Source organism: Numida meleagris, chromosome 1 (assembly GCF_002078875.1).
Source record: "Numida meleagris isolate 19003 breed g44 Domestic line chromosome 1, NumMel1.0, whole genome shotgun sequence".
Lineage (NCBI taxonomy): Eukaryota > Metazoa > Chordata > Aves > Galliformes > Numididae > Numida > Numida meleagris.
Genome location: NC_034409.1, coordinates 82,847,653 through 82,874,556, shown reverse-complemented (window position 1 = coordinate 82,874,556; position 26,904 = coordinate 82,847,653). Strand labels below are relative to the sequence as shown.

Genomic DNA, 26,904 nt, shown 5'->3' with positions numbered 1-26,904 from the left:
AAAAAATTATGGAAGGATGCATTTTAATTTCTGAATAAAGGTCCAAAGCATGCTGCTGTATTTGTAATTACACTTTTTTCAACTACTTTTTAAAATGTATTTTTATTCTAAGAAGTGTATGCAGTGTCTTATAGAATTCCATAAACTGCAACAATTTCACATTAAGTTGTTAGAAATTACTATTCTGAAAAAGTCGTTTGAGGACTAGTTATGCCCTGTTCAACAAATATTGGGGTTTTTTTTCCACATATTTTGAGCAAGTACATATTTGACCTAGAACAGATTTTAGAGGAAAGTGCCCAGCAGTTTTCCAGTCATCCTCCTCCCTTTTAACAGATGTGCAGTTGTTATGCAGTCCTTGGGAGTCTTTGAAATTCAGTCTTTATTCCACTATTGCACGTGCTAAAGGACTTTTTGGATAAAGAACTAGTCTGTTTTCTTCCATTAACTTCTGTACTAGTAAGTCCTAACCCAGCTGTCATAGATCAGCAAAGCTGAACCATATAAGGGTAGTACATTAAAATACCAGATTTACCAAAGCTTTCTGGTACCTCAGTATTTCAGATGAATGAACATGTAGGATTAAAATCCCTTGCACTGCCAAATTTACTCTAGGGGGGCTGTCAGAATAACATGTCTATCCATCCCATCCTGCCCCATAAATGATTATGTTTTCCCCCTGAAAACATGACAGGCATCTTAGATGAATAAATTGATTTTATTTAAATAAAATTACAGGCATATCTTGTCTATTATACATCACCATACAGTTTTTAAAAGGCACCAATGTTTAACAATAATTTAAGTTCTCTTGAGAGCAGCTACCTTTTTCTGAGTGGTGTTTGCATGAGTGAAGTCTGACAAGTTTGCAATTCCAGCAAAACCCGATGCTAGCGAAATGCCAACGGTCATACCCTTTCCACCATACAGGCACCCTCCTGTTCTTGGACATCTGTTTTGAATAACACCTGAAAAGACTGAGTCAGATGTTCTGCATAAGGAAAACCCACCCTGAAATGGTTGTTTCTGTCCTTTGTGGTACATTAGGCACAGAATCCCGCCGTAACACTCTATGTATTAAAAGCAAATCCAAGAGACTGCTCTTTCTTTAAGACTTCAGGACCTGTTCTACTAGCATTTCTTCAAGTCTAGTAATACAATGCTACCTTCTCTTACACAGAGAGAGATTTTGGAAGCAATCCGTCCTACAGTTCTTGGTCAGAGACTGCACTCACCTCCATTTCAGGCTTCTTTAGAGGCACCTTTGCTAAGCACAGCAGCACCACAACCAGCAGGTGTGTCTGGTGGTCTCTGATCATTTACAGGGGATTCACCACAGGGGGACACGGAGAGATAGATGCAGGAGATATATACCTCAGCAGGCTGAGCTCTGCCAAGGCTCCCTCACAAGAAAACAAGCAGACAGACAAACACTGCTGGAATAACATCTGGACACTGGGACAAAACCAGACTCACAAGGCTGAGGTGGTCGCAAGAGGAACAGCGGCAGCTGGAAGCTCTTCTGGCCATTAAGGCCGAGTACTGGCACTTTCTGCTTCTGAAAAAGTCGGATTCTGCTAAGTAGCTTCTACATTCACAGCTCGCTCAGGTGACTGAATCCCATGAGGACCTGTCACTTTGCCAACTGATGCTGGCTCACCGAGATAGACTTTTGTAACATTCCCCAGGTTCTCTTCGATAAGTAACAATCTTCTCTATTTCCCAGCACTGCAGAAGCTTTACAACCCAGCCATGTAGTGCAATGAGTGAGTACTTGGTTACAGCTGGGTGCAGTGATATGCTGCACTTGGCCTAGGTAGCTCCGATGCTATTAGCAGGCAAGCTCCTCAGCAAACCAACGGATCCTTCCCCTTATGCCAACAGAAAATTTGATTGTAATAGAACTTTGGTAATGAAACTCAAGTCTTAGATTTGCAGAGGGAAGTAAATATCCATCCCTTCAGAGTTTACAGTAAAACTGCTGCAAAATCGAGACACAGAGCTACAAAAATGCCATACCGATAAGTAGTTTACAATGATGTCCTGAGACATGCTTTGTCAAAGTTTGCCAAAATCTCCAAGACACTTCAGAGAAAGATAGTAAAGAAGAGCAAACAATAAGAAAAACTGTGATATTTGACTATATATTTGCAGTTTCCCAGTTTACATTTGTAAACACAGAAATGTCTAGGAGGCAGCCAGTTTTACTTCCTGAAGTAGATTCAGACTGATAATCTGACACTACTTTCAAGTGTCGTGATACTCGGTGAAGAAAGATCTAAAATAATTTAGAAAATGAACAACTGAACTCTTCTAAGAAGAGATATCAAAACTCAGCCAGTTTAACACACTTTTTCCTGCTTAGGTTTTCACTTTAGTTTAGAGATGCAGCACCTTAATATTTGTACAGTATTAACCGGACTTATCAAGAAAAGCACTGGAAAAACTTGCACTCTTTCTGCCTATGAGAAGCAAAGTTCTTTCTGAAGATCTCCTTCAAAATAAATGACCCTGTTTATTTTAGAGAGGCACTGGTAAACCTGATGTTCTAAAATTCAGCATTAACAGCTCATGCAGCTAAGGAAAATTCTTTTTGGAAGAAAGGAGACAAAAGGAAAAATCTTATAAATGAAGTAAAATAGCTTTAGAAAAAATCTTTAGTACTTTTTTTTTTTTCTGAGTCCTGAGGTCCTTTTTCTTCTGAGTCCTGAGATCCCCTTGAGCTAAAAACTATGTTTTCGCTCATCTTTTCAAGCAATCAGCTTACCACAATTAGTAATTTTTTGTTACTCATTCTTCTGGTGAAACTGGAGGGGCCAGACCCTACAACTCTCATTCATCTTCCAGAGCCCAGTGCTGCATTCCCTTAGGAAAATATGGAAACAGCAGAAAAACAGAACACTTCTGCAGCACCAAACCCAGTATTATTTGAACAAAACTCCTGCATCAGCAACTAGAAAATAGTATTTTCAGGAGGAATATTCTAAATGCTAGAAGCTATTTTCCAGAATAGCCACCTCACCACAGCTCACCATGCATCATCACCCATGACCATCTCCTGTCATCAGACCCCTGGAAAATGAGCATATGCTGCCCGGCTGCTGAGGCCAGGTTTTGTAAGATTTTGGGAGAGCCAGTCAGGCTGCAGGAGTTAGCCCCACGGGGGCAGTGTGCTCACTCACTTTTCTGCAGCCTTCTGCCACGTATCAGTTATTTCGCTATTGCAACTGTTGAGGTTGGAGCACGTCCCAAGTGAGTCTGAGTGCTGGGGAAGGCACCCCAGGCCTGGCTGCAGCTTTTTCAGCAGAAAAAATAAATGCAATTTAAAAAAAAAAAAAAAAGGAATTTTTTGTATTATTATACAGAGAGTGCAGTGGCCAGCTGAGCACAGAACTACTCTGAAGCAAACCTCTGCTCTTGCACTGTTCACTGTTTCACGCTGTAGCATTTGTGGGATGAGGTGCAAATCGATCTCATTCACCTCACAATTCAGCATCACTTAGTCCTGATCCAGGTGCTGGGTACAGACACGTCTGCCCCCAATCCTTGTTGAAATTGCACCAAATCCCACCTAAGGGAAGGAAATAGCCTGGAGAAAGGAACTGCCTTTTCGGCCAGGGGCTGAGGCAGGACAACTTTTCTAGTAAAGAAGCTGCTCTGTGTGCTGAGGAAAAGCAGAGTCAGTTCACTGCATTTCAAAGCCAAATGATAGCAAAGAGGCAGAACTATCTAGGCGCAGGAGGGAATAACTGCAGTGGTTTTTATTTACTGTACACCCCTCTGGTCCTCCTACAGAAGTTTAGGAGTGAACACACAGCACGCTGTTCAAGGAAATGCTGAAGGGCTTTGCTGTGAGTAGTTCTTTCCATTTAACTTAAAGCCACAAGCAAAGATGTGAATGTGTTATAAAAGACAGCTGCAAGGCTATGATTTTGTATGTTGTTCTACTCTCTTCCAGGTCTGCAGATTTGTTTATGCACTGTGCTGTTTGCAGTTCAAGAAACGCACTTATTTGGACACCCTAATTGCAGAAACAAATCCATTCGTTCAGCAGCAGATGGAAAACATTTTGCTTAGCTTTTAATGAGTCTAACACACAGACTTGGTAATGCCACTTCACTCAGTCTGAGCATGTCAAATATTAGTCTGTTTTTCACTAAGGCATGTGATAAGCAAGGTACTAGTGGAACCAACGCAAATCAATACCAAGCTTACCCTCCACAAATAAAAATTAACTGTGTAGATGTAGACAGTTCTTAGGGGATGATATTTCCATAGCAAGCTGTAGTAAAGAGCAAACAAGATGGTAAACAATTCGAGAAATGAGGTATCAATTAGCCTAATGGTAGAGCTGGCAAACTAGTCAAGCCATATTCATACTAGATTTCATCTTCTGACTCTTGATCCCGTTCAGATGTTTTCAGTAATCCCATTTCCATGGACTGGGACTGCTTAATCTTTGACCGAACTGCCCTGGAGAAAAAGAGAAAGGCTTATCATAAATAGTAGGAATCAGACAGCAACTCAAAGGCTAACCTGGCTGTTTTTAGAAGGTAAAAAACTGTTCAACTCCTGCATCTGATCCAGGTGTTCAGATGACTGATTTATGAAGACCTGTAACAGTCCACTGCTGAAGACACTGCAAAGAGGATCAGGATCCTCTTTTACAGCAAAGTTCACACCACAGTCAGAATTCTGTCACAATTAGTACTGGGCAGCAAGGGAAAGGGCTATCTTTAGAAATTAGGGGATGAAACTGGCTAGTGAAAAAGAATCAGGTCCGATCAAAGGAAAGTATGAGCAGTGAAACCTGTCCAATAATCTTCAAGTCACGAAGCCTGTTGTTAAGTCCACTTGGAATTAGTAAAGACAAGCACTGAGAAGAGGGAAAAAGGACTCCCCAACTTCTAACTCATTACAAGTTATGCAGTTACAAATATGGAAGACTATCAAAAAGAGTTCATTTTATGCTAGGAGCATTATTCTATCCAAACTGTATTTGATGAATGTTTTTCCCCTTTCTACTGAAGCAACGAGTCATGTTTTCTTCACTGATTAGCTACAGGTAATTTCATTTTACTTTCCAAGATGATTAATTACTTTGTGGAAACTGATTTGTTGGTAAAGTATTCCAAAAATAAAGCTCCTGGTAAACAGACAAATCTCCATAGTTTTAGACAGTTTTCAGTTAACTTACCAGCTGACAATTGTGTAGTTCACTGCAAGTATAAGAAAAGCAAAAGCATAATGCCAGCAATAGCACATGGTCAGGAACATCATGTTGGTATGATCCATTTGATTCCACTCTGGGCTCCCATTTGGAGGATAAAGAACAAAGCCGATCTGCAATGAGATAAAAGATATTTAGGAGATGTCATGTGATGTATGTATTGTGCCGTATCATGTATTACGCTGCCCACCACACAGAAGACATTTCATTTGCTTATAGTGCTGATTATTAGAAACAGATTTGCGATCACACTCGGATGGGATGGATGATTTCACAAAGCTTTGTGCAGAAATGCCTTTGAAGACACAGAGCCAGATTCAGAGTTCCTGTGCTCTTGCTCAGAGAGAGATCGAGTGGCCCAACAAGGCTCAGAGCAGCCAGAGCCATTTGTAGTAAGGAAAGGGGCTGATTCTCAGCCATGTGATTTACAAACTACAAATCCATCACCATGCAGAAAACACACCCAGCTGCTCGCACTCATTTGCTTCTTCCCAACAGTGTCCAGGAATGTGTTAATTCAGAAGATTAATAATAAATCAATAAATAAAGGCAAGCCCTAGGTCTGCTTCCATCCAGGAAAAACCTCAGGTTTTGAAATAAAGTAAAAAGGCAGCTTTCTTACCCAAGGCTACAAACTCATGAGAAATATGTAGCTCATTTACTTAGCCAGAGCTGGGGAAGACCAAATTTGTATTGTTCCATAAACGAACATTAATAACCCCATGGCTGGTCAGGGGTCTGACCTGACTAGCACCATTCCTCTGCACTGTATCACACTCTTCAAAGTCACTGCTCAGCCATTTAGTTGAGGATTTTGGAGCTGGGAAAAGGGGGACAGGAAGGAGGGGAAGAGAGCATTTTGCATTTACATGCTGAGAATTCAATGAATGAAGGTGTTGATGATGCAGAAAGAAAGCTCCTTTACCTTCTACAGATTTGTCATGCTGCAGCCAGTATGTGGTTTTCAGTCACACGTACGGTTTAAGTCTAATGTGGGTGTGAAAAAAACCACGCTTAAATCTCTTGTATTTTTAGTTCTTCAGTTTTTACTTTGAAACAAAAAACACATTGTCTCTGGAGCTAAATAAATAACTTGTTTTAAAGTTAGACTAGATAGACAGCAAAGAATAAAAGAGTGCAACTAATTCCTCTTTTGTAAAGCTTCTTAAATCAGTGAAGAAATGTTTACAAAAAAAAAAAAAAAAGAAAATAAAACACTGAGTGCTGCAGCACCAGGCTCTTGAGTTCACTTATAGAAAAATACTACCGTTTAGGAGGTCTGTCCTCCTGCCAAAGCAAGTATTTAAATGTTTGATTTGGTGCTGAGTGTCCAGTTCTCCTAAGGAACAGCAAACGTTTTTATTCATCGTGTCTGGCCAGCATATAAAAAAGAGAAGGCAGTCTAGACATGCCGGAAAGAAAAATCACTGTAGTGACCTCAGTTCTCCACTATAAGATCAAATACACGGAGCCACCAGTACTCCTATTGCTCTAAGTTTGCAGCAAGTTATGAGATTCTCTTTAACAGCAAAGGGATACTATGAAATATCCATTAATCCAGCAGAGTCCCACATAAGCCCAGGCATGGCAGCTACATTCTGAAGAGTCCTTGCTGGAGATACAAGTCGGAAACGTACAGGTTTAGATTGTTACTTCCCCTGTTCACATGTTAGAACACTGGTGAAGTTATAAATTGTACAGTACCCGACTAATGGTATTCAGGAGATAATACCTCCTGAATCTAGGCTGCCACTGTTGAAATGTTTTTAGTAGAAAGAGGCAACCTGCCTCAGCACATGAAAAATCATTTGCGCCTTCATTCTTCTTCATGGCAGGGTGATGGAGCTGCTTGCCTCCCCGTTACCATTCTCCCCTGGGCATTGACCCCCGTTCCCACAACAGCAAACATTGCAGGGTTGTAAAACAGCTGCCATTTGGCTTGCAGATTTGGACAGGATGTTACAGAGATCAGAGGGGACATTTAATGATTATAGCAAGGGAGAGCTCAGCAAAACCACCTTAGTTTTTGTATTGATTCAAATAAAAGACAGCAGGAGTAAAATGGCCTATTGTCTGTAAAATACCTCTTTAAAGGGACATTAATGGTGTACTGTTCTCTACTCTCTCTCTGAGTCCTTTGAGGTTTGTGTTTAAAAGGCACATTATATCAGCTTTCAAACACCTGCAAAGGGGTAGATGACTAATGTTGGTGAAGGAAGACATTCCCAAGGCAAAACAGTGACCCACCTGCCAGAACCAGCTGCCCTGTAATATGCAGAGGCTTGTACGGAGCATCTCGAGAACAATACTGCCACGGAAGAAAACTTCCAGAAATATGCAAATTGCACCTCCAAAGACAGCATACAGCAATAACTGATGAACATGAATATCCAGCATGGCTCTCCCATGAAGGTGGTAGCAAAAAAGAAAACCTGGAATAAATTAAGCGAGCGGTTTAAGTAAGCAGTGTTAACAAGAGGGATATCCTGTGCTTACAGAAAGTAAAAATTGAGTACGTCTGCAGTGCAATTCCAATGTGTGACAGCTGTGCAGGTAGAAGCACACATACTGGCTTTCAGGTAACAACTGCGTACCCTCTCAGGACATACACGGAAGCACATGCCTGAGCTACTGAGCACTTAACTAAAATATTCTCACAACGCTCCTGTTACTATCTTAGCAACTTCGGAAAGCAGAGGTGCACCTGTGTATTGTAGGACCATGCTGTTGGGCTACAGTGTGGAGAAATCTTTGGCAGTTTAAGGAGAGCCAAGGATGCTTGTTTTTTTGAAGGTTTCAGGGTGTCTAATGCTCATCTCTCACAGAGCTCATTCTCTAAGGATGATTTGAGAATCCCAGTCAGTGGGCTGACAGCTGTGTGCCAGTTTCACAAGCACCTCTGCAGGGAGAGGTAAACTCACCTTCAATAAAAACTGCTAAGGAAAGCATCATCCTGTCCATGGCCACTGGCAAGGCGTTAGTCCCATGAGCCACAATGTCAACCAAGCCTGAAATGCCGTAAAAGAGATACATGGTGGCATGCTGCCAGTTCATCAAGTGATCCCAGTGCTTTTCCTCGTAATTATACAACTTCAGGTGAGGTCCATCAGGAACAAACTGCTCAGCCACCATTCCTGCACATGAAATGAGAAATATTACTATTTGTCCCGGTGCTTAGGACAAAGACTGATGAGAAGGTTTTTTACAAACAACAGAGGCAGCAATATGCACCAATGCAGCAGCACAATGTCAGACATCTGTATCCAGTTTCCTAATGTCTGTTCCGGGTGATTGCTGTGTTTTGCTCCGTTCTTCCCAATTCATCTCACTCCCAGTAAAGCTTCTAAGCTGTTGTCCAGATTCAAATGAAAAAGCACGGAGGCCGCAAAGGCATTACTGTTCTATACATTTTCAGGAAAATAGGCAGTGGGTGGAAGAGAGGCGAAATAAATTTATTTGCCGAGGGAAAGACCACAGAGTGAGCTCAACCATATATAAACCATCAGATAATCCAGAAAGGAGAAAGCTACAGGAAGCCAGGCTTCAGCTCCACTCCTGATGGGACTATCTGCATCCTGCAGTTTCCAGCAGTGAAAATGGAGATGGCCTTTATGTGCTTTTTCTTATTATTATTTTTAAACAATTGCTATTGAATAAATTTTTCAGCTGTCTTTCCCAGTGTTTCAAACATGAGTTTAACACATGCTGAAGTTCTCAAAAGAAAGACTTCCTGCTTCAGTCCCCTGCAACATGCAGGATGGCAGAGTTCAAACTCTTAATTCAAAGGAGATCTTTATGATAAAACCATAAAAGGAAATCCTTCAGCTGTGCAGTGCTATTAAAGGTCCCATGAGGACATATACAGAGTTAGTATTTGTATTGCTACTCCATCATTTTCCTCACCTTGGCCTCTTGTTATCTTGCTAACTGAACAGTGCTCCAGAAAAGGGAAAGCTGCTTTTGGATACTTCATATCATCAATTAAATTTGTGAAGGGTTTGCTATACATTATGCTTTCCAGTCATTACAGTTATTTGTGTTGTTTAGTACAGCATGTCCCAGCATCCCTCTGTATAAGGAGATACATTACAGAGCTAATGCAGTTTTTCCACCTTTCTTTCAAATTTTCCTAATACAGAAACAGCAATTTTCATTCCTTTTGCTGCTTTAAGTGTTCATGCTTGCCAAACTTTCTCATCCACATTTTTTACTGGAATTGAAATGACCACAGGTTAAGCTAATAGCTAGTCTTTCCAGGATGAAAAAAACAACTGGATTCATGTTTTAGTTGCCTGTCTACCTCTAGACACTGACTGGGACATTTGTAGGAAAGATGACCTTACCCACACCCCAAAGTGATCATTATTATTCAGGTTTTGATAATTTTTAAAGCATAGTATACTGTAATCATAACATCACTTCAGTGCTGATATATCTGAAGTGGTATCGCTCCCAGAGGGGCCGTGAAAGCAGGAAAAAAGACTTTGGAACAATGAATGGGAATAAATCCTGGATTAGACACCAGGGAACTGCAAGCATTTAAAGAAGAGTAGATAGATAAAATAGGGGCTTAGTAATAAAAATCACAATCTTTTCCAACCTGACGTCCGCATACGCTGAGCTCCTCATGCCCCTCATTTAGTTTACTTCCTCAACAAAGGCAAATGGCTGCTGTGCAGCACACTCAGATCCAGACAAGGCCCAGGCCTTCCATGTGTCTGCACAGCCCTCTGCATGGCCCCATTGGCTTAGTGTGCAGGCCGCATGAGAAACAGGACCCCTGGCATCAATAAGACCTGGAGTTCAGTCTTTCTCTGTGAATATTTTCACTTTTTGGTGGTGTTAATAAAAAGCATCTGCATTTATACATTATATCAACAGTTCTGAGGAGCCTACCAACATCTGAGAGCTGGCAGGCCATCTGAAACCACTCATAGCAGTGGGCTGGAATTGCTGGATTAAGAAAGAGCTAAGCAATGCCCCACAGCCTGATACTAACAGGCTGCACTTGAGGGCCTTTTGCCTAAAATGCCTTTCCTCCCTCTCTGAAGCAGTGAGCAGCACATGGACACTCAAATGGACCACCTCTGAAGGAGTCAGGAGATCTTACAGAAACTCTAGACGAGTACTATGAATGGGAACCATTCTACAGTCATAAGGATGTAATTATTAGTGGATGCTCCACTAATTCTAAGACACATACTATTCAAAGGCCAGGGGGAATTAAGTAAAGCACCGATTCTGACCCAAATGTCTATTAGAAGATTCTGAATAGCACCTCACAGTTTTTTTTTACTGAGCAGAACAGCGTGTATCCGTCTACTGCCCTGTTTCAGAATGGCATCCTCTCTTGAACTCAATAAATAGATCAAGAAACCTAGTAGTTTGCTGCATTGTTCATGATGCTATTGTTTCTGCACCACTAATTAAAAACAAAACAAAAAGTAAACAACAAACAAACAAACAAAAAACACACCAGAACAAAATACATTCTGTCAGAGAACAAGCTTTGAAAAAGAAAAAAAACTGTTAAAAGGAACAGCCTTTTACATTTTTATTTTCTTCATCAACTCCATCCAACTTACCAATCAGGGCAAAGACAGCCTTGATGATGCCCTCAACAAATTCCAGGCGCTGAAATCCTGCCCTGGAGCCCAGGTAGCAAGCGCTCTTGTTCTTTCGACATACATACTTCAGGGGGTATTTCACTGACCACCACAAGCCAAAAAGAAGGAAAAAGCTTCCAGGGAGGGCATGGCCTTTAAAATTGCCCATGGTTTTCTACTGTGTAACACCTGAGGTAAAAAAAAAAAGAAGCAAACTGATTATTGGAATAGTAGGAGAATTCTGTGGGTTATCATTTTAACTGATCTCTCTTCTTAAATCAAAGTAGTGTAACTGAAACAAGCACTCACACTATTTAAAAACAAATTTGGGTGCTTGTCTCCCCTGGCTGCTCAAGACATCCAGACAGTCTCCTAAGTTTCACAGCTTTGCAGATTAAGAGTAAGTGACCCAGCTGCAAAGGTGCTGACCTGAAATGCAAAGCTAGCAGCTGACGAGTTAAGAGAAAAAGCAGTTATCATACACAGTGGCATGCTGTTGGACTCACACTACCAGAACAGAGAACATGAATATTCCAAATTTGGTTCCTTCACCTTCGGTGTTGTATGTTTCTCTGCTCCACAAATCAAGATAATACCTGACAGGGAGAAAAACTGATTGTGTACAGATCTTATGGGTAACCACCTACTAATACATTAGTTTGTATTTCAATCCAGATGCCTTGTGAGGATTTGCAAACATCAAGTAATTCTCAGTATTTGACAGGTGATTTACGTACCCTCAGCTAGCCACATGTTTGCCCCATCAAGTACACTGAGTGATAAGATTATGTTTCATCAGTGTCACACAGCTGTTTAAAGGCAGCATCATTAAAAGGACCTAGCAATGGGGGTTATCATCTCAACTTCCAGGAGAGTTAACTTAGCTTCAGTAGCTTCTTCATGAAAATTACAGCACTAAGGTCAGATTGCACTTTTTCTTTAAGCTTTTATAAACCAAGTCGCTGTGTATCATGACTCAAAAGCACAGAAAATCTCTGCGTAGACAACATGTAATCAAGAATAACCACATAAAGAGAATTAGGAAAATGTGCCTTCTGTTATTATTGTTGCTTATTTAAAAATCTCACCGCCACACTACACCAGAGCCATCCGGGCATTAACAGAATACAAAGGCTCTTTTTTTTTTTTTTTTTCTTTTCAGTAAGTATTTCCTATGGTCAGTTCTGCCTAAGAAGTTTTAAACTGTGGCTTGTGGGCCATGGAGTACTTGCAGATGGTTCACGTAATGCTGCCTAGTCACGTAGTGTGAGCCCACTCCTATTTCTGGAGGCTAAATTCCACTTAAAGCATTATTTTTCTATTCATTATTTTTAGGAAGGTAAAACTTTTCCACATACACAGGTCCTACAGTTGCTGTAAGACTATTGTGTGGTTGCAAGAGGAGAGGTGACCTATATAGCCACAAAGGAGAAGGGAAAAAAAGAGTATGCCACTCTCCTCTCCTAGAGAAGAAAAGTGATGGTGATGGAAACATCCATTCCCACTCACAAAATCCTGAACTGAGCTCTAAACCCCTCAGTGCTCAGCACACCACTGATGAGAAATCAGCCCGCTGGGTTTTTACCTGTGTGTTTTATTGGGGTGTTTGCATGTGGGGACAGCCCCATTGCTCTGCCTGGTTCCTCTAAAACCAGCTGGACCAAATGGCACTGATGTGTTTACAGACGTCATTTTTTCCTTCTTTGAATTAACAAAAGAGGAGAGGCGAGTGAAGCAGCCTTTCCCCACCCTATGTCTGAACTCACTGAACACCATTCATCAAACAGGTTTTATTCATTAGATATTTTGTTATTCACCACAGGTGCATAGCACTCCAAATGGAAAGATGTACTCTGTACCACTCATAAAAGCAAGATACTGCATTACAAAGCTAAATGAAATCTATGGAAATCCAACCTCAGAGAGATCAGAGCTGCAGTAAGATTCAAAGAAATAACTGTGCATCAGTGTAATTTGTAGTGCACAGTATATGAAACGTCAAAGGTAAATCTCGGTCTGTAGACTGGGTTAATAAATAACCTGAGTCATTTAGAGCTCTAATACTACAAGGTTTTTCTGCCATAAATCTGAATTATCCCTCAAGATATTCTGTTCAAAACTATTCAAAACAAGGAAAGGTAGAAAACAAGGAAAGGAAAAATGGGACAAGAATGATGCATAAAGCAGCTACTGCATATCCAATAAAAACAAAACTGAACCAGAAAAAGAATGATTCTGCTGTAAGCAGTACAACTGAGTATTACTAGTTTAGGGGAGCGCAACCTCCAGTTTGAGTTCACCCAGAGACACAGGGATTTATGTGTATGGTTTCTCCAGAAGGACATATATCAGTTCTGCCAGCTGCACGCTGCGGAATTTGTGTGACGCCAAGGGCACTGTGAGGACCCACAGGACCCGGCAGGACAAGGACCGTACGGCCATGGCAGGCTACTGCCTTCCCCACTGCAGGGACCAGAGGGAATTCAGCAACTCCCTGTGCAGCCCATCCCAGTAATCAGTCTGAGTGTTTATTTTCACAGAGCCTTATCTGATTAGCTACCAAATAAACCACAGGAGGGCTGACACTGTGGGGCATGCACATCCCAGGGCCTCTTCCATTCTCAGTAGTGCCAGGGCCAGAGGTGCTGCTAAAGCCCCTTCTTTCTAAAAGCTACAGCCACATTCTCATCAGCCAACCCTTTCCTAGGACTCAGCACCTGCCAGGGATGCAAGCAGAGAGGATGCCAAGGCTGCCCTTGTCCTGGGCTGCATCAAAAGAGCAGTGGCCAGCAGGGTGAGGGAGGGGATTGTCTGCCTCTACTCCGCCCTTGTGAGGCCCCATCTGGAGTACTGTGTCCAGGCCTGGAACTTCAGGCACAAGAAAGACATGGAGTTGTTGGAGTAGGTCCAGAGGAGGGACACAAATATGATCAAAGGGCTGGAGCACCTCTTCTATGAGGAAAGGCTGAGGGAGCTGGGCTTGTTCAGCTTGGAGGAGATAAGGCTCTAGGGAGACCTCACTGCAGCCTGCCAATACTTGAAGGAAGCTTATAAGTAGGAGGGGAACCAACTCTTTACACAGTCTAATAGGGATTAGGATAAGGGAGAAAGCTTTAAACTAAAATAAAGGAAATTTAGGTTAGATGTTAGGAAGAAATTCTTAACTCAGAGGGTGGTGAGGCCCTGGCACAGCTGCCCAGAGAATTTGTGGATGCCCCATCCCCGGAGGCGCTCAAGGCCAGGTTGGATGGGGCCCTGGATAGCCTGAGCTGGTGGGTGGCAACCATGCCCACAGCACTGAGTTGGAGCTTGATGATCTTTGAGATTCCCTCCATTCTATGAATCTGAGTCTCACCCAGGGCCCAGTGGTCCTGTGGTGCCAGCAGAAGAGGAGGAAAAGATAACTAGTCACAAGGATGGCAAGAGAATCAGCTGTCCAGGTAGTTTCCAAATATTAAACACTAGGCAATGTTTCTGCAGCTGACTGGAATAAGGAATGAGAACAATTTATAGCTACTTGTGACTGTGAGACACATTTTTTCCCTGCACATGTGAGCTTAAAGTATCATTTTTCTTGCAGTAATCACAGAAAGTTTTGCCTGATTTAAGCCTTTCCAAAAATTACTAGCTGGGTGGTATTGCAAAAGTATTTCTACACTCAGACTTTGCCAAGCAAATACAGGTTGTCAGTGGCAGCCCACAGATTCCGCTTGAATCTAAAAATGCTTTATGTACCCTGGGTGTTCATTCCCCAGCTCAGGCTGCACCTTTCTCCCTGGGGTCAGAAGGGAATGTGGGTACCAGGAGGAAGGGAGGGAATGAGCAAGCCAAGCACGCAAGAAGAGGTATGCATTTTCCTGGATATTGAAAGCTGTCTTTCTAGCCTGAAAATGATCGTGCTTATTCTGGTAATGAAAGGAAGGTGAGAAACAGACTTAAAAAAGTTAATTCAAACATCCTCTGACTTTTTTTGAGAGGGAAGCTTCATTACTTTTACTGGTTTCATTCATGATCTCTTGAGGATGCGATGTGGGGACTGAAGCATAACTTGGAAGCTGTATGGAGAAGTAAGTAACACCACCTGGCTACTGCTGCTCAGTCACTTTCTAGAAAAGTAGACTGATGTGCTTTTCTTCCCTTCTCTCTTTAAAAATCCAGAGCCTGGGGCAGGATAGCCCGTGCAGGACCAGGCTGCACGCACCCGCTCAGTCAGAACCAGCAGCACAGCACGCCCCTTCCCTGCCTGCACATTCTTCTGTCACATCAGCATGCCCTGTAATTTCCTGTGTTTATCAGGCCCTGGAGGATGTTGAAGAAGACAGTCAACCAGAAACAATTTTTTCCCCCAAATGACAGGAGTTATGAGGCCACAAACTTGCTCTTCTGCAATGCTGCAGAACTGTGTGATAACAGAAGTTAAAGCAGACTACGAAACGTTAGCAAAGTTACTGCAATTGTAAAATCAAAGTGTTACTTGTTTCCCACAGATTAGGGAACAGACAGCGGGCATTTAAATTGTTTGAAACAGTGTTTATTCATCCACAATGCCCACAGCAATCAATCATTGTGTCAGTAAAAATAATGAACACTGATAAGAGGAGGAAATAACACATTGCTAGACACTTTCTAGTCAGTGCACAAATCCTGATCCCACAGCTTCCAGTGAAAACTGAAATCCAGTACATTCCAACACATCTGAGGTGAACAAAATACCAGACAAATTTACTTGAAAGCAAAATTTCCTACTTGTGCTTAAAGATGCATTCACAATGCAAGTGCCTTCTACCCCGCAGCCATTAAATTGCAAACATCACATAGGGTCATGCTGATCTAGAAAACCATGTCATCTGTAATTATTTTGATTGCTGTATGCAATGCTGATTTCATGTCAAGACTAAAAGCGTTTCAGCAGCTACAACCCCGTGTTCCCAGATGGGATCACTCACAGCTACCTCAAAATTAAACTTATGCTAAGTATTGCATATACAAAAGCAGCACTCAAGACTTCATGAAATGCTAAAAAACCAAAACCAAACCAAAACAAAAACAAAACAAAACAAAACAAAAACAAACAAACAAACAAACAAACCAAAAAAAAACAAAAAAAAACCAACCCTGCAGCCTTGACAGATTTGGTTTAAGGGGGTGGAAAACAAAGAATTTTAGGTCAAAAAAATTGTTATGGGTAGGTGTCTCTGAAATCCTCAAGAGAATTCACACCTTGATTGAATTTTCAGGCCCACAAGAAGATAGGGATAAAAAACAAAAGTCCCAAAGTTTTAATGATCAGAAGTCCATATACTGACCTTAGACTGGAGGAACTCCAAGCTAGCATCCCTCATAGAGCTGGGCTGGGCCCACAACCCAAACTACTCTGTTTCTTTTCGTACCTCCTGTTCGACAGAAGCTCCACCTTCCACGACACTTGTCCCTCTCAGTCTCTGAGCGCTCCACACTGTTTCTTCATTTCTCGTAAGCCTCCAATTTTGGGCTTTCTTTTCCTTCCTCTGCACGTCTGCTGACTCTGTTTCTGCTCCCATACTCAAGCAGTTCATCTCAGGGGTTACCCAGGGACAATAAACATGCCGTAACTATCTTACCATTGGCTCTCCACATCAGAACAGCTGCTCCTCTGGGGATATGAAACTTTTAGAATCCAAGACAGCCGATTTGATCACACATAGTCCATTATTTCCTAGCACTGCTTGCAGTTAAGTGTAAAACAGCACGATTAGATACTTCCCTGCCTTCCCCTCCCTCATCTCTGTTCCAATGCACAGTTCTTCCTAGGGCATTGGACTCTAGCCATGCTAAAGAGATTCCTTCGGGGTCCCCTGAATAAAAGAATTTTGCAGGGTATAACCCATGGGTATCTAACATTTTGGCTTGCCTGGGCTGCACTGAGTGAAAAGAAATTGTCTTGAGCTGCAAATAAAATATGTATGTTGCTCTCAAAGTAATGCCTCCTATTTATTTCCATGGAAACTACAACAGATATAAAGAGCAAAATAACACTATTAGATAGAACACACTCTCAACTACAAAACGTTATTTTTCAACATAGTCACCACCATTAGCTATACATTTTCACCAGCAATGAACAAGAGCCTACATGCCGCGCTCGTAAAAATCTGCACCAGCGGAGGTGATCCACTGTCACCAGGGCTGAAACGCACCACCCACCACCTTACTGTGCTCACATCCACTGTTTGGTCTCCATCAACATTCAGCAAGAGCCAATGGATGTCAATGGAGGCCATTTTTTTTCCACGTGGAGGAATGTAATGACACACCTTTGCTTCGTATGCACTCCCATGTCAGATGTGATTCTGCCAGACTGTCCTTCTGCTGCCATCTGTCACATGGCAACAACGTGTAAGGGAATATTGGTGGGAAGGTTCAACCTCTACTGCCATACCACCAACATCCATTTCTGATGTGGGTCAACATCATAAAATAGGAAGCATCACATTTGGAGCAGCCATCAAATGTAATATAGTTAATGTATACAAGCAACAACATTTACTATACTTTTTTATAAAAACATTTTTAAAAGTGCAAGCAACATAAAACTGGTGGGATATTGACCTTGTTTTTGTGAGACTAGCGCCTCAGGCTTGTTAGATGGCAGTGGCTGCCATTCTCAGTGAACTCTCAAGGCATTCATCAGAGATTTTTTATGAAATATTACTCTTCCTGTACTTCTCCTTTGAAAACAGTTGCTCACAAACGTAAGTATTGTGAAAAAGCAATGACATGGATAAGGCGTGACTGTGAAGTGAGGAATATCTTTCTCTGGCAAGAGAGGGCTTATAAAAGTCCAGTAGAGATCTGATAAACTTTTGAGCTGAATCTCTGATTCCATTTGAAAATTTGCAGCTAATGTAATTATGTTGACTTAAATGGAACTGCAAATATACCATAAATTTGATGATTTTTGCACTCTTGAAACCTGTTCTCAAATCCCTGCATCACAACAGAAAGCACGGCTGCATATGTTTCACTGTTGACAGGACTGTGTTCAGCTAGTATATCAAAATGTGTAACGTTATTTCCTATCACCTGAGTCAGCACTGCACTGAGCTCCATGTTCTGGTTTCAGCCCAGGCAGTGCCGCTCGCACAGCGCTGTGTGGTTGTTGTGAGCGATGGGTGCGTGCCTGAGGACAGGCCAGGCCACTCAGCAGGCCAGAGCTGCCGCGATGATGGTGTGGGGCAGGGGGTGGCTGCAGGGCGAGATGGGCTGGGCCGCACACGGCCCATGGGCTGCTGGTTGGACATGCCTGCTATAACAACTGGCTTCTTCTTGTAGGTCCAGGTGTGTTTACCTACATTCTCAGTTCTTCCTGCTAGACATGCTAGAAAAATATCAAGAGATCAAAAGTTTGTTGGATCAGCTGGTGATTTAGAGCTGAAAGCCTAGCTCTGGAGAGGAAATATAATAAAACAAGATTTGGTTTATGTTAGCGACCCTTTTATTGAACTGCTCTTACAGCATCTTAACAACAGAAAAAGGCTTCATCATCAAAATGGTCTAGGAAGACAGCAAAACTGTCAAGACTACCAGATCGAGATAAATATTTGTAATCCATACTAGTGACCATCTGGGCTGTGAATAATCCTGTCTTTGGCACTTACGTAGCACTTTGCAGTTTTCTAGAAGTTGCTGCAATGATTTACGTTTCCAAATACTTCTTGAAGAAGACATAGCCAAAAAAAAAGATATTGAGAAAATTCAGGGTTTGAGCAGTCCAAGAAGGTATTTCCCACCTGCAAGTAAGCCACATCTGAAAGAAAAGAAAGTGAGGAATTCTTTGGAGAAAGACAGATTTTCAGGTATCAAAGACAGGGCTCAGTATAATTTAGAATCCTTTGGTTGCAGGGGTTGTTCCATTATGGTAGCAAGCAGTTACTGGAGGGAAAAGGCATTAAGGTAGAACTTCATTCTGCAGTACTGGTTACTAGGGTGACCAAGGCCTTTGAATGAGAAACCAGAAGAATATTACTAAGAAGACTCTTTTTTAAAGAATCACTGAACATGATAAGCAGAAGTGTCATGTGCTGTGAATGCTGGTAAGCTTTCATCTGAAGGACAGTATCAAGCTGACAAAAATGGGAAGGAGCTGATGTCAACAGATGCAAGAGCATTAATAAGTTCTTGACAGTGTGCACAGGTGGGACTCAGTTTTCATACCAAAACCCCACAGCCAGCTCAGCCAGGTTCTGCAATGCTCAGCATGGCTCCTGACTGGGCACCAAGAATGTGGCTCTTCCAAGAGCTGAGCTCCTGCTCTGCCCTGTGAGGGAGCAGACTGGAGCACAGCAGCACGTGTGTTCTTTGTGATGGCTTCTCATGGAAACTGCTGACTCCTGTGAGACACAGCCTCTTTTTCCTGAATGCATTATTTCTGAAGGTATTTCATTACGCGATTCCTCACCTCCAGCCATCGTGTCTGTCTGTGGAGCATGGGCCCCTATGTGAGCCCCTGGGGCCTTTAGCAGGAAACGGCAAAGTGATTTCAAATATGTGTTTAAATCTCGTGGATTTGGACTCTGTAACCAATGATATCTGAGAGCATGGGGCTTGCAGAGTTGTGTTGTGATATGAAGGAAAAAAAAAGATGAAAAGCTTTCTTGTGAGTAATTCCCATAAAGCCATGAAACAGAGCTGAAGGTGGAATTTGCACCAAGAGCTTTGCCTTGGCAGATTTGCCTTTGTACCTGGAAGTTTTCTCTGTAAGCCATGAAGAGATGTACTGCTTGTCACAAGGGTGACCAAATGCACTGCCTCTATCCACTACTGCCTGGGAGAAACAGGCTTCCAACAGCAGAAAAATGGATGAGAAACACTAATGAATGAGTGCTGACAAGGTAGTCAGCAACACTGGTAACAGCTGCCCAAGTTATCCCAGCTAGAAAAACTAAAACACCTCACAGAATAAGGCACAGGTCCTCATTACAGGATCACCTTCACTTGCTGGATGGGAGTCAGCCAGAGCTAATGTAACATCAGCAGGGAATGTAAGGAGTCCTCCACAATGCAAGGCTACAGCAGCAGCAGCCCCTGCTGCCCCCTCAGCAGTGGAGGCAGTGGCAGTGGAGGTGGCACGAGCAGGGACACTGCTGCTGAGCAGGAGCTGTGGGATCCCAGTAGACCTGCAACTCACCTAAAACCACTGGCATTACAGATGCTACACTATGCATGTTAGAAATGGCTCAAGCGCACAGTCATGCGGAGAAGTAAGTTTTAAGAATTTTGCTCGTACAGCACTAAAATGTTAGAGCAGGTCCTAGTTCAGACATAACTGGATGAGAAGGGACCTAGGGCTCCCTCTTGAAATCTAAGGCACAAAGCAGTGCCAGCACTCAAGGTCTGGCTCATGCTGCACAGTAAGGAAGGAATGTGACAGTGCTGTGATGTTCACTTTAAAAACCCAGATTTTTTAAAAAAGCAGTGTTATTCACAATCCCTGGTTTTAGGAGCTTGCCTGACTCACACCAAAGTAGAGAAGATCAAAGCAACCACCGCTGCCCACCACAGCAGTGATTGAGTGTGTTCAGTTGCACCTCAGAAGTGGAGCACAAGTCAGCTGACAAGAGTTCCAGCACCAAGAAGAGCTGATTCAGGTTGCCCAGAGAAGCTGTGGTGCCCCAACCCTGGAGCAGCTCAAGGCCAGGCTGGATGGGGCTCTGGGCAGCCTGAGCTGCTGGGTGGCAGCCCTGCCCACAGCAGGGGGCTGGAAACGGGTGGGCTTTGAGGTCCCTTCCAACCCAACCATTCTGTGATTCTATGATTTCTATCTTATGCCTGAAAAGCACAAGTCCTGATTTTGTGCTGCCGTGCTGGCTGGCTACAGCACCATAAGATGGTATTTCCAGGCAGATTCACTGTGCAAGAGCAAACAGAGGGCAGTTTGCCTGAACACTGGCATAATTATTCATGCTGCTCCTCAAGATTCATCTGGCTTCTCTGTCCCTGCAGATATTTCTACCCGCATTCTCTACAACTAAGAGATCTCTGTTTGATTTACCCAACCGTGTTCGTAAAGAGAAAGATACAGGAAACATCTACATAAACAACACTGAGAAGTGGCAAAAAACTTCTGAGCGAACTTTGGAAAGTTAACAGCAGTCAGTGATGAGTTTTCATATAAGATAGATGCTGAATATGTCCTTTTCGCAAATGACAAAGTACTTATGGTGATGTATGGAACACCACATGTAACTCAATGACAAAAATAGCACTATAAGGCAAACAAAGTTACACACACTGGAGAAATCACAAGTATGAGCTGCGTACATGCACAGTAATCCTTAAAGAATCCATTTGAAATAGGGAAAAGCATACTTTTTCAAGCAGTTCTACGTTCAGCTCCTGAGCTCTGTCATCTCCAAAACCCATTTCTCAGAAGGACAACGCAACGCTGGATACCAAGTCAGCCCTAAGCGCTGTTGGACGAGCAGAAACGCGATCCATCGCCGTAAAACCGAAACAAAACGCAGCACAGGCAGAGGCTGGAAAAGTTTTTTCCGAGCTTTGCCCCGTTTCGAAACAGAACCGAGAGGCTGCGAGAGCCGAAGCGCGGAGCACCGCGCCCTTACCTGCGCTGCCGGCTCCCGCGCTGCCCCTCGGCGCCGCCGCTGCCGGCCCGGGCTGCCCCGCGGGAGGGCGCCCTGCAGCTGCCCCTGTCCGCGGCGACCGCGGGGGGCGGGCGGGCTCCTCCCCTCAGTCCTCGCCCCGCGCCGGGGGCTTCGAGGAAAGAGGGAAGGGGCGGCCCCGGGTTGGGGGGAGGCGGCGCGGGGCAGGGATAGGCAGGGCCGCTCCTCTCCAGTGTTTCTTCCCTGAGGATCACGGTTTTCTCCGCGAAAATAGTCACCCGTCGCGGTAGCTCCTGTAATTACACAGGAATGTACGGCAGAGCCCCGAATCCAAAATAAGAATGTCCAGAAATACTGAAAGGGTGAAGCCACAGCTTGTTTGCAAATGTCTTGCCGTCGTAAACGGAGTCGTTGACAATGCTGAATCAATCACATCACACTGATGCTGCAGCACCTCTTGCACCGCCAACTCAATCCTCCTTCGAGACATTTGCCGGGAGGCTGTGACAAATAGGTCTTTGGGCTCTGATTAAACCATCTCTGTGGCACCTGGAATGGCCAAAAGAGGTGTTCCCCCTCCAGCTGTTAGCCATAGCTCAGACTAAACACTGAGGCTCCCAGAAGTCCCCTAAATTTCTGCCGTGCACCATGCGAAAGCTTTTTGCCTGAAGGAAATAATGGATGAAATTAACTCCATGTAAAAATTAAAGCAGATTATGAGTGCATTCCTGTCTGATGCCTTTTGCAGAATCACATAATCACAGAATCATAGAATCATAGAACAGCTCGGGTTGGAAAGGACCTCAAAGATCATCTAGTTCCAGTGCCCCTGCTGTGGGCTTTGTCTTCTCAACCAGTTCTATCCATGTTTGTCTCTTTAGTATCTAGTTACACTTTCACTCTCAGATAAATAGTACTACAGCAAAAACCCTTCAGCATCTGGCAAACAGATGCCTTTGCAAGTTGGGTGACGTCACCAGTACAGAGAAAGAGCCAATGAATATTTTCCAGGAGGACCACCTCAAACAATGCTCAAGAACCCATCTTCTGTGGCAGCTGCTCCTCTTTCCTGGTATGAGCAACTTCTTTTGCAATATTTTTTTTGACAGCAGAATGCATCTCACATAATGGCATTCATTCCTACCTAATGGATACTCTTCTGTTGCAGAAGTTTCCAATTGGACTGAACTAAATCAGGAAACGAAACTCATAATCGCAATTATCTCTTTACCCCTAGTTTGATGTGTTTGTCTTAGCAGTGGAGAAAAATCACTTCCTGGGATTCCTCACTTCCATCCATTATTTAATGATATAAAAGTGATTCTAAGTAACAATTAGTATCTCCAATGTCAAAAACTCCAATTAGAAAACTCTAACTGGAAGGAAGCCCTGCAGGGATTCTACACATCTGCAAGGATGACTGCAATGTGCATTAAGGTAATCACAGAGAAGTAAGTGTGCAGTACTGTTAGTGACTACAGGAACAACAGAGCATCCTTAGGAGTTTTTTTAGAAAAGACCAACCAACAAGAGACTAAGGGTTAGGAAGCTGAATCATTGTACCTGTTTGAAATGCATGATGCAAGCCTGGCACAACTGTGCCTTCCTCTAGCTGAAAGAATAAGAGCATCTACCCATTTCTGAAAGGGCTATGTCCCAAATATTTGTTGGTAAAATGAGACAAGAACATTTGCCTTGCTGATAGCAGATTCTGAGAACCAATACAAGGGCAATTTCCTTAAGGAAAGCTTGAATATGTAAAAATGGAATAAAGTAAGTGAAAAAGACTAGTTTGGTTCATAGTCTGTTTTCCCGTCTGTTCAGGACTGCTTTCTACAATAAATTTGTAAAAGAGAATCAAAATTATTATTAGATTCATTTTACTAGCTTGTAACTAAAGCTTGAATCCATTCTACTTTTCTTCCTCTCTACATGTCCATAAGCAAATTAACACTGCCTTTACATGCTTAACATTGTAATGAAAGTTAAGCCTGTGCTATGAGAGATGACCACTCACTGCTTGAATAGCATGGTTTTGATGTGATTAACGTAGCTTTTGCTCTCTGGTAAAATGACCTCATAATCATGCCATCTGTCCTCTCCGACATGGTAAATGCTATTAACTTGGTAAGAAGAAGATATCAAATAAAGGCAAATAGAAACTGTGGCTTCTAAAATGGAAAACTAAAATTCTTTGACCACTACAACCCAGGTGCATCCTGTATGTCTGCCTATCTGAAAAACTCATTATTTCCATATGCCCTTCTATCCTCCTGTTTTTGACTGGAAAATTCCTTTATAATTGGGATCTCTCTTTTCTTGCTAGTCAAAGGAAATAGCATCCACAAAAAAAAATACTAAGAAGCATTCTTCAAATAAATATCTGTTGGCCTTAAGTCCCTCAAATGCTTGGCAAAGTAGACTTCTTGTGGCTGGTTGGTTGGTTGGTCGGTTGGTTGTTGCTGATACTGAGCACCGCACCTGAAGCAGGTAAAAAACATTTCTTCAAGACTAAGTGCTGTGGTACGAATTTACAATGAATGCCTGAATCAGTTTTCACAGAAGTTACCTAAAGAAATCATTGCAACTTCAAATGCCTGTGGCTTCGAGTCCCGTAGGTCTGTTAAATTGCGCTTGGTGCTGTGCCTGGTTTTTGCTTCATCAGAGTTATCAGAGATATCAGGCACTTAAATCCACCACAGCAAGAACCCTCCTCTGTACTTTGCCATTTGCTCACTGCCACACATCCGTGCCTCAGTCCAAATGCATTAGACAAATTAGAGTTACACATCTTTTAGGATTACTTTCACACCGCAGTTTGACCAAGAAGGCTTGCAATAGCCCTTGCAGGCATCAGGGCCAGCTTCAGCCGGGTCACTTGAGGTGCAGCTCCTTCAGCAATTGGTGGAAGCCGCTGTCACCACAACCCTTCTCTCTGAGCTCCTTTCTTCAGGGCTCCGGTAGCCGCAGGCCATGTCTTTGACCTTTGCTCTCTCACTTTGGGCAGCCGCCCTCATGGCAGCCTGCCTGTGAGGAAGAAGGCCTTGTCCCATCGTGGCTGCAGAACAGACATCTATGCCATCCCAGCCCCGCACGGCCTGTGCACCTCCTGGGCCTGTTCCAGTCCAGCACAGCAGAACTGTAAAACATTTCTGTCTGAAAACAACCCTGAAAGCTTCAAGCCCGAGATTTACTCTTTGTGAGCATCTCTGTAAAAGCACATCTAATTTATAGTGGAGGAAATGTAGCATACAATTGTAGCTGATACGGATAAAGCAATCCATCTCCAGAGTGCACAGAAAGTTAAGGGAATAGCTCTGGCCTTGCAAAGTGCATGCAGCAGTTGAATAAAGAGCAAGTGCATACATTGGCTATGCCTTAAGAAAAGCAAACATTGACATTCTCTTTTCATTACAACCTGCAGTGAGCAAAATAAATGAGAACTGAATACAAAGACCCATTTTATAATAGCCCAACTTTTGGAAGGCTGCTAGGGATATTTGCTCTTGTATGGATTGAGAAGATACAGATTTAAATCTGTAAAGTTTAGAAAGGTTTCTAGGCCTAATTCTGCTGCCAGTAAAACATGGTTATATTATACACAGCATTTTAAAAAAATTTGTTTTAATTGTTGCTAATTATGTTGTTGTTACTGTTTGAAGTAGTTTTCTTTTTTACATGTTGCTCGTAAGAATTTGTAAGACTTCTTTTTTGTTTTATTTTCAAGCTTGCATGCTCTCTGGGCATTAACCAGCAATTCGCCAAGCTCACTCCTACCATATATAAATGTATATCACCCTTATGAAAGCCTTTCACATAGAAGAACATACAAAAACAACTACTGAGAAAAACTAGAAAGAGGAAATGTCATCATATCCCTACATGCATTAACAGAAGAGCTCCAGTGACTACAGGTGCAATATCTGAAAAAATCCGTAGTTCATGCATAATTGGCTCTGTTTCAAACTGTTTATAGTCCTTTGAACTGATCTAACAATTTGGCATGTGGAATCTAGTTCAGTAAAGCCAGAAATGCCAAAAATGCTAACAGTAAGAATTTTCTATACAGACTTCTCCACTTCCATATATAGAAGATTCAGAATGGAGGAATCTGGGAAAAGCAGAAGCACTATAAGAAAGCACTTTGCACATCCTGAGTATTTTACTTCTCATAATCTCAGTACTTGAATATTTGCATTCACACTGTGAGATATGCAGGTGGGTTCTTCTACAGCATAAACATGTATGCAAACAATGATCCCTATGTGAACACTGCAGATAAAGAATCTTTGCTTTTCTTGTCACAAATCTGCTGAATGAGAGCAAAGATGATTTCTAACTCTGCAGAAATTTGAAAATCATCTCTAAGAAGAATATTTCTGATAGGATGTGGCCTGGCCAAGTAACTGAACTATACTCCCAGTAAGCAGAATACCTGTGTGTGGAACTATCATGGCAATCCCAGTGTCAATGCTGCAAACTCATGTAACTCCTGTAATTTCTTCTTGCTGCACTTCAGCTTGCAAAGCAAGTTAATTAGAAAGTAAGAAATTACACACATTGGTGAAAATTGCATGCACCAATCTTGCATTTTTCAGTGGAAGACGGTCAGTAAACAGCTAGTCAAACAACATCCCCAACAGCATAACTCGAAGGTGATATCAGATGAGGGAGATCTCATCGGTTGTACTCACTCAGGGTCAAATACCAGGCAAAGCCAAAGTTTATCAGCTGTTGCAGAAGCTGGGATGTGGAAATACCAGACGGGGGACTTTCGGAAAACATGGGACATTCTGTCAGCTAAGGAAAGAAACTAAAGCTATGGAGAACTAGGAACGCTCCCAGCCCGATAGGTTCCTTTCTGGATGAGCTACTTGTGTGTCTGCATTGGGCTGATTGTTTTGGGTTTGGGGGCACCTGGTTAGAGACATCCAGATTACAGAGCTGTAGAAGTACTAGGCCCTTAGAACAGCAAATCAAGTCCATTGGGGCAGTTATTTCAAACACGAAGTATTTTAATGTATTGTCAGAGCCACCGTGTAATCTATTGTCAGAGCCACCGTGTAATCAGAAAGATGTAGAATCACAATAAAAGGCTCTTGGTTCCCAAGAAATAGTGTCTCCTTCCACATATATTGTGGTGATATTCATGCTTGCAAAATATCGAGGTGCTGCAATAAAGGCACCCAAGAAAACCTCATGAAGAAACTAGCAGTTCTGAATGCCGCACAATTTTCAGGTTGTATGGTGGTAGATAGAGCCTGTAGTCACACATGGAAATGCAGGCAAGGAAGTGCAGAGACCAGCTCCATTCCCAAACACTGTCCTTCGTTTACACCAAATGAAGCAGTAGTCCTGTGGAAAAAGTAGTGTGCAGTCAAATGGTTAAATCATGTCATATAACACATGTTTCAAGAGGGAAAAGGAGAGGGGGTCGGATTGAGCTTTCAGAGGCAGCTGTAATCTGGAT

At 42.6% G+C, this 26,904-nt stretch overlaps 1 protein-coding gene across 4 annotated transcripts; it reads right to left on the bottom strand.

Annotated features, from left to right (window-relative positions):
* TMEM45A (transmembrane protein 45A) lies at window positions 742–21,528 on the bottom strand. Of its 4 annotated transcripts, none has more exons than XM_021400012.1 (6): window positions 21,438–21,528; window positions 10,816–11,025; window positions 8,152–8,364; window positions 7,478–7,662; window positions 5,198–5,343; window positions 742–4,473 (listed from the first exon to the last, which is right to left on the bottom strand). In XM_021400012.1, the coding sequence occupies exons 2-6, from the start codon at window positions 11,003–11,005 to the stop codon at window positions 4,380–4,382; spliced, it is 828 nt and encodes a 275-aa protein (XP_021255687.1). In that variant the 5' UTR covers window positions 11,006–11,025; window positions 21,438–21,528; the 3' UTR covers window positions 742–4,379. The 4 variants fall into 4 exon arrangements, with proteins under 4 accessions (XP_021255687.1, XP_021255696.1, XP_021255707.1 ...); XM_021400021.1 differs by lacking the exon at window positions 21,438–21,528 and adding an exon at window positions 16,143–16,575; XM_021400032.1 differs by lacking the exon at window positions 21,438–21,528 and adding an exon at window positions 16,227–16,575.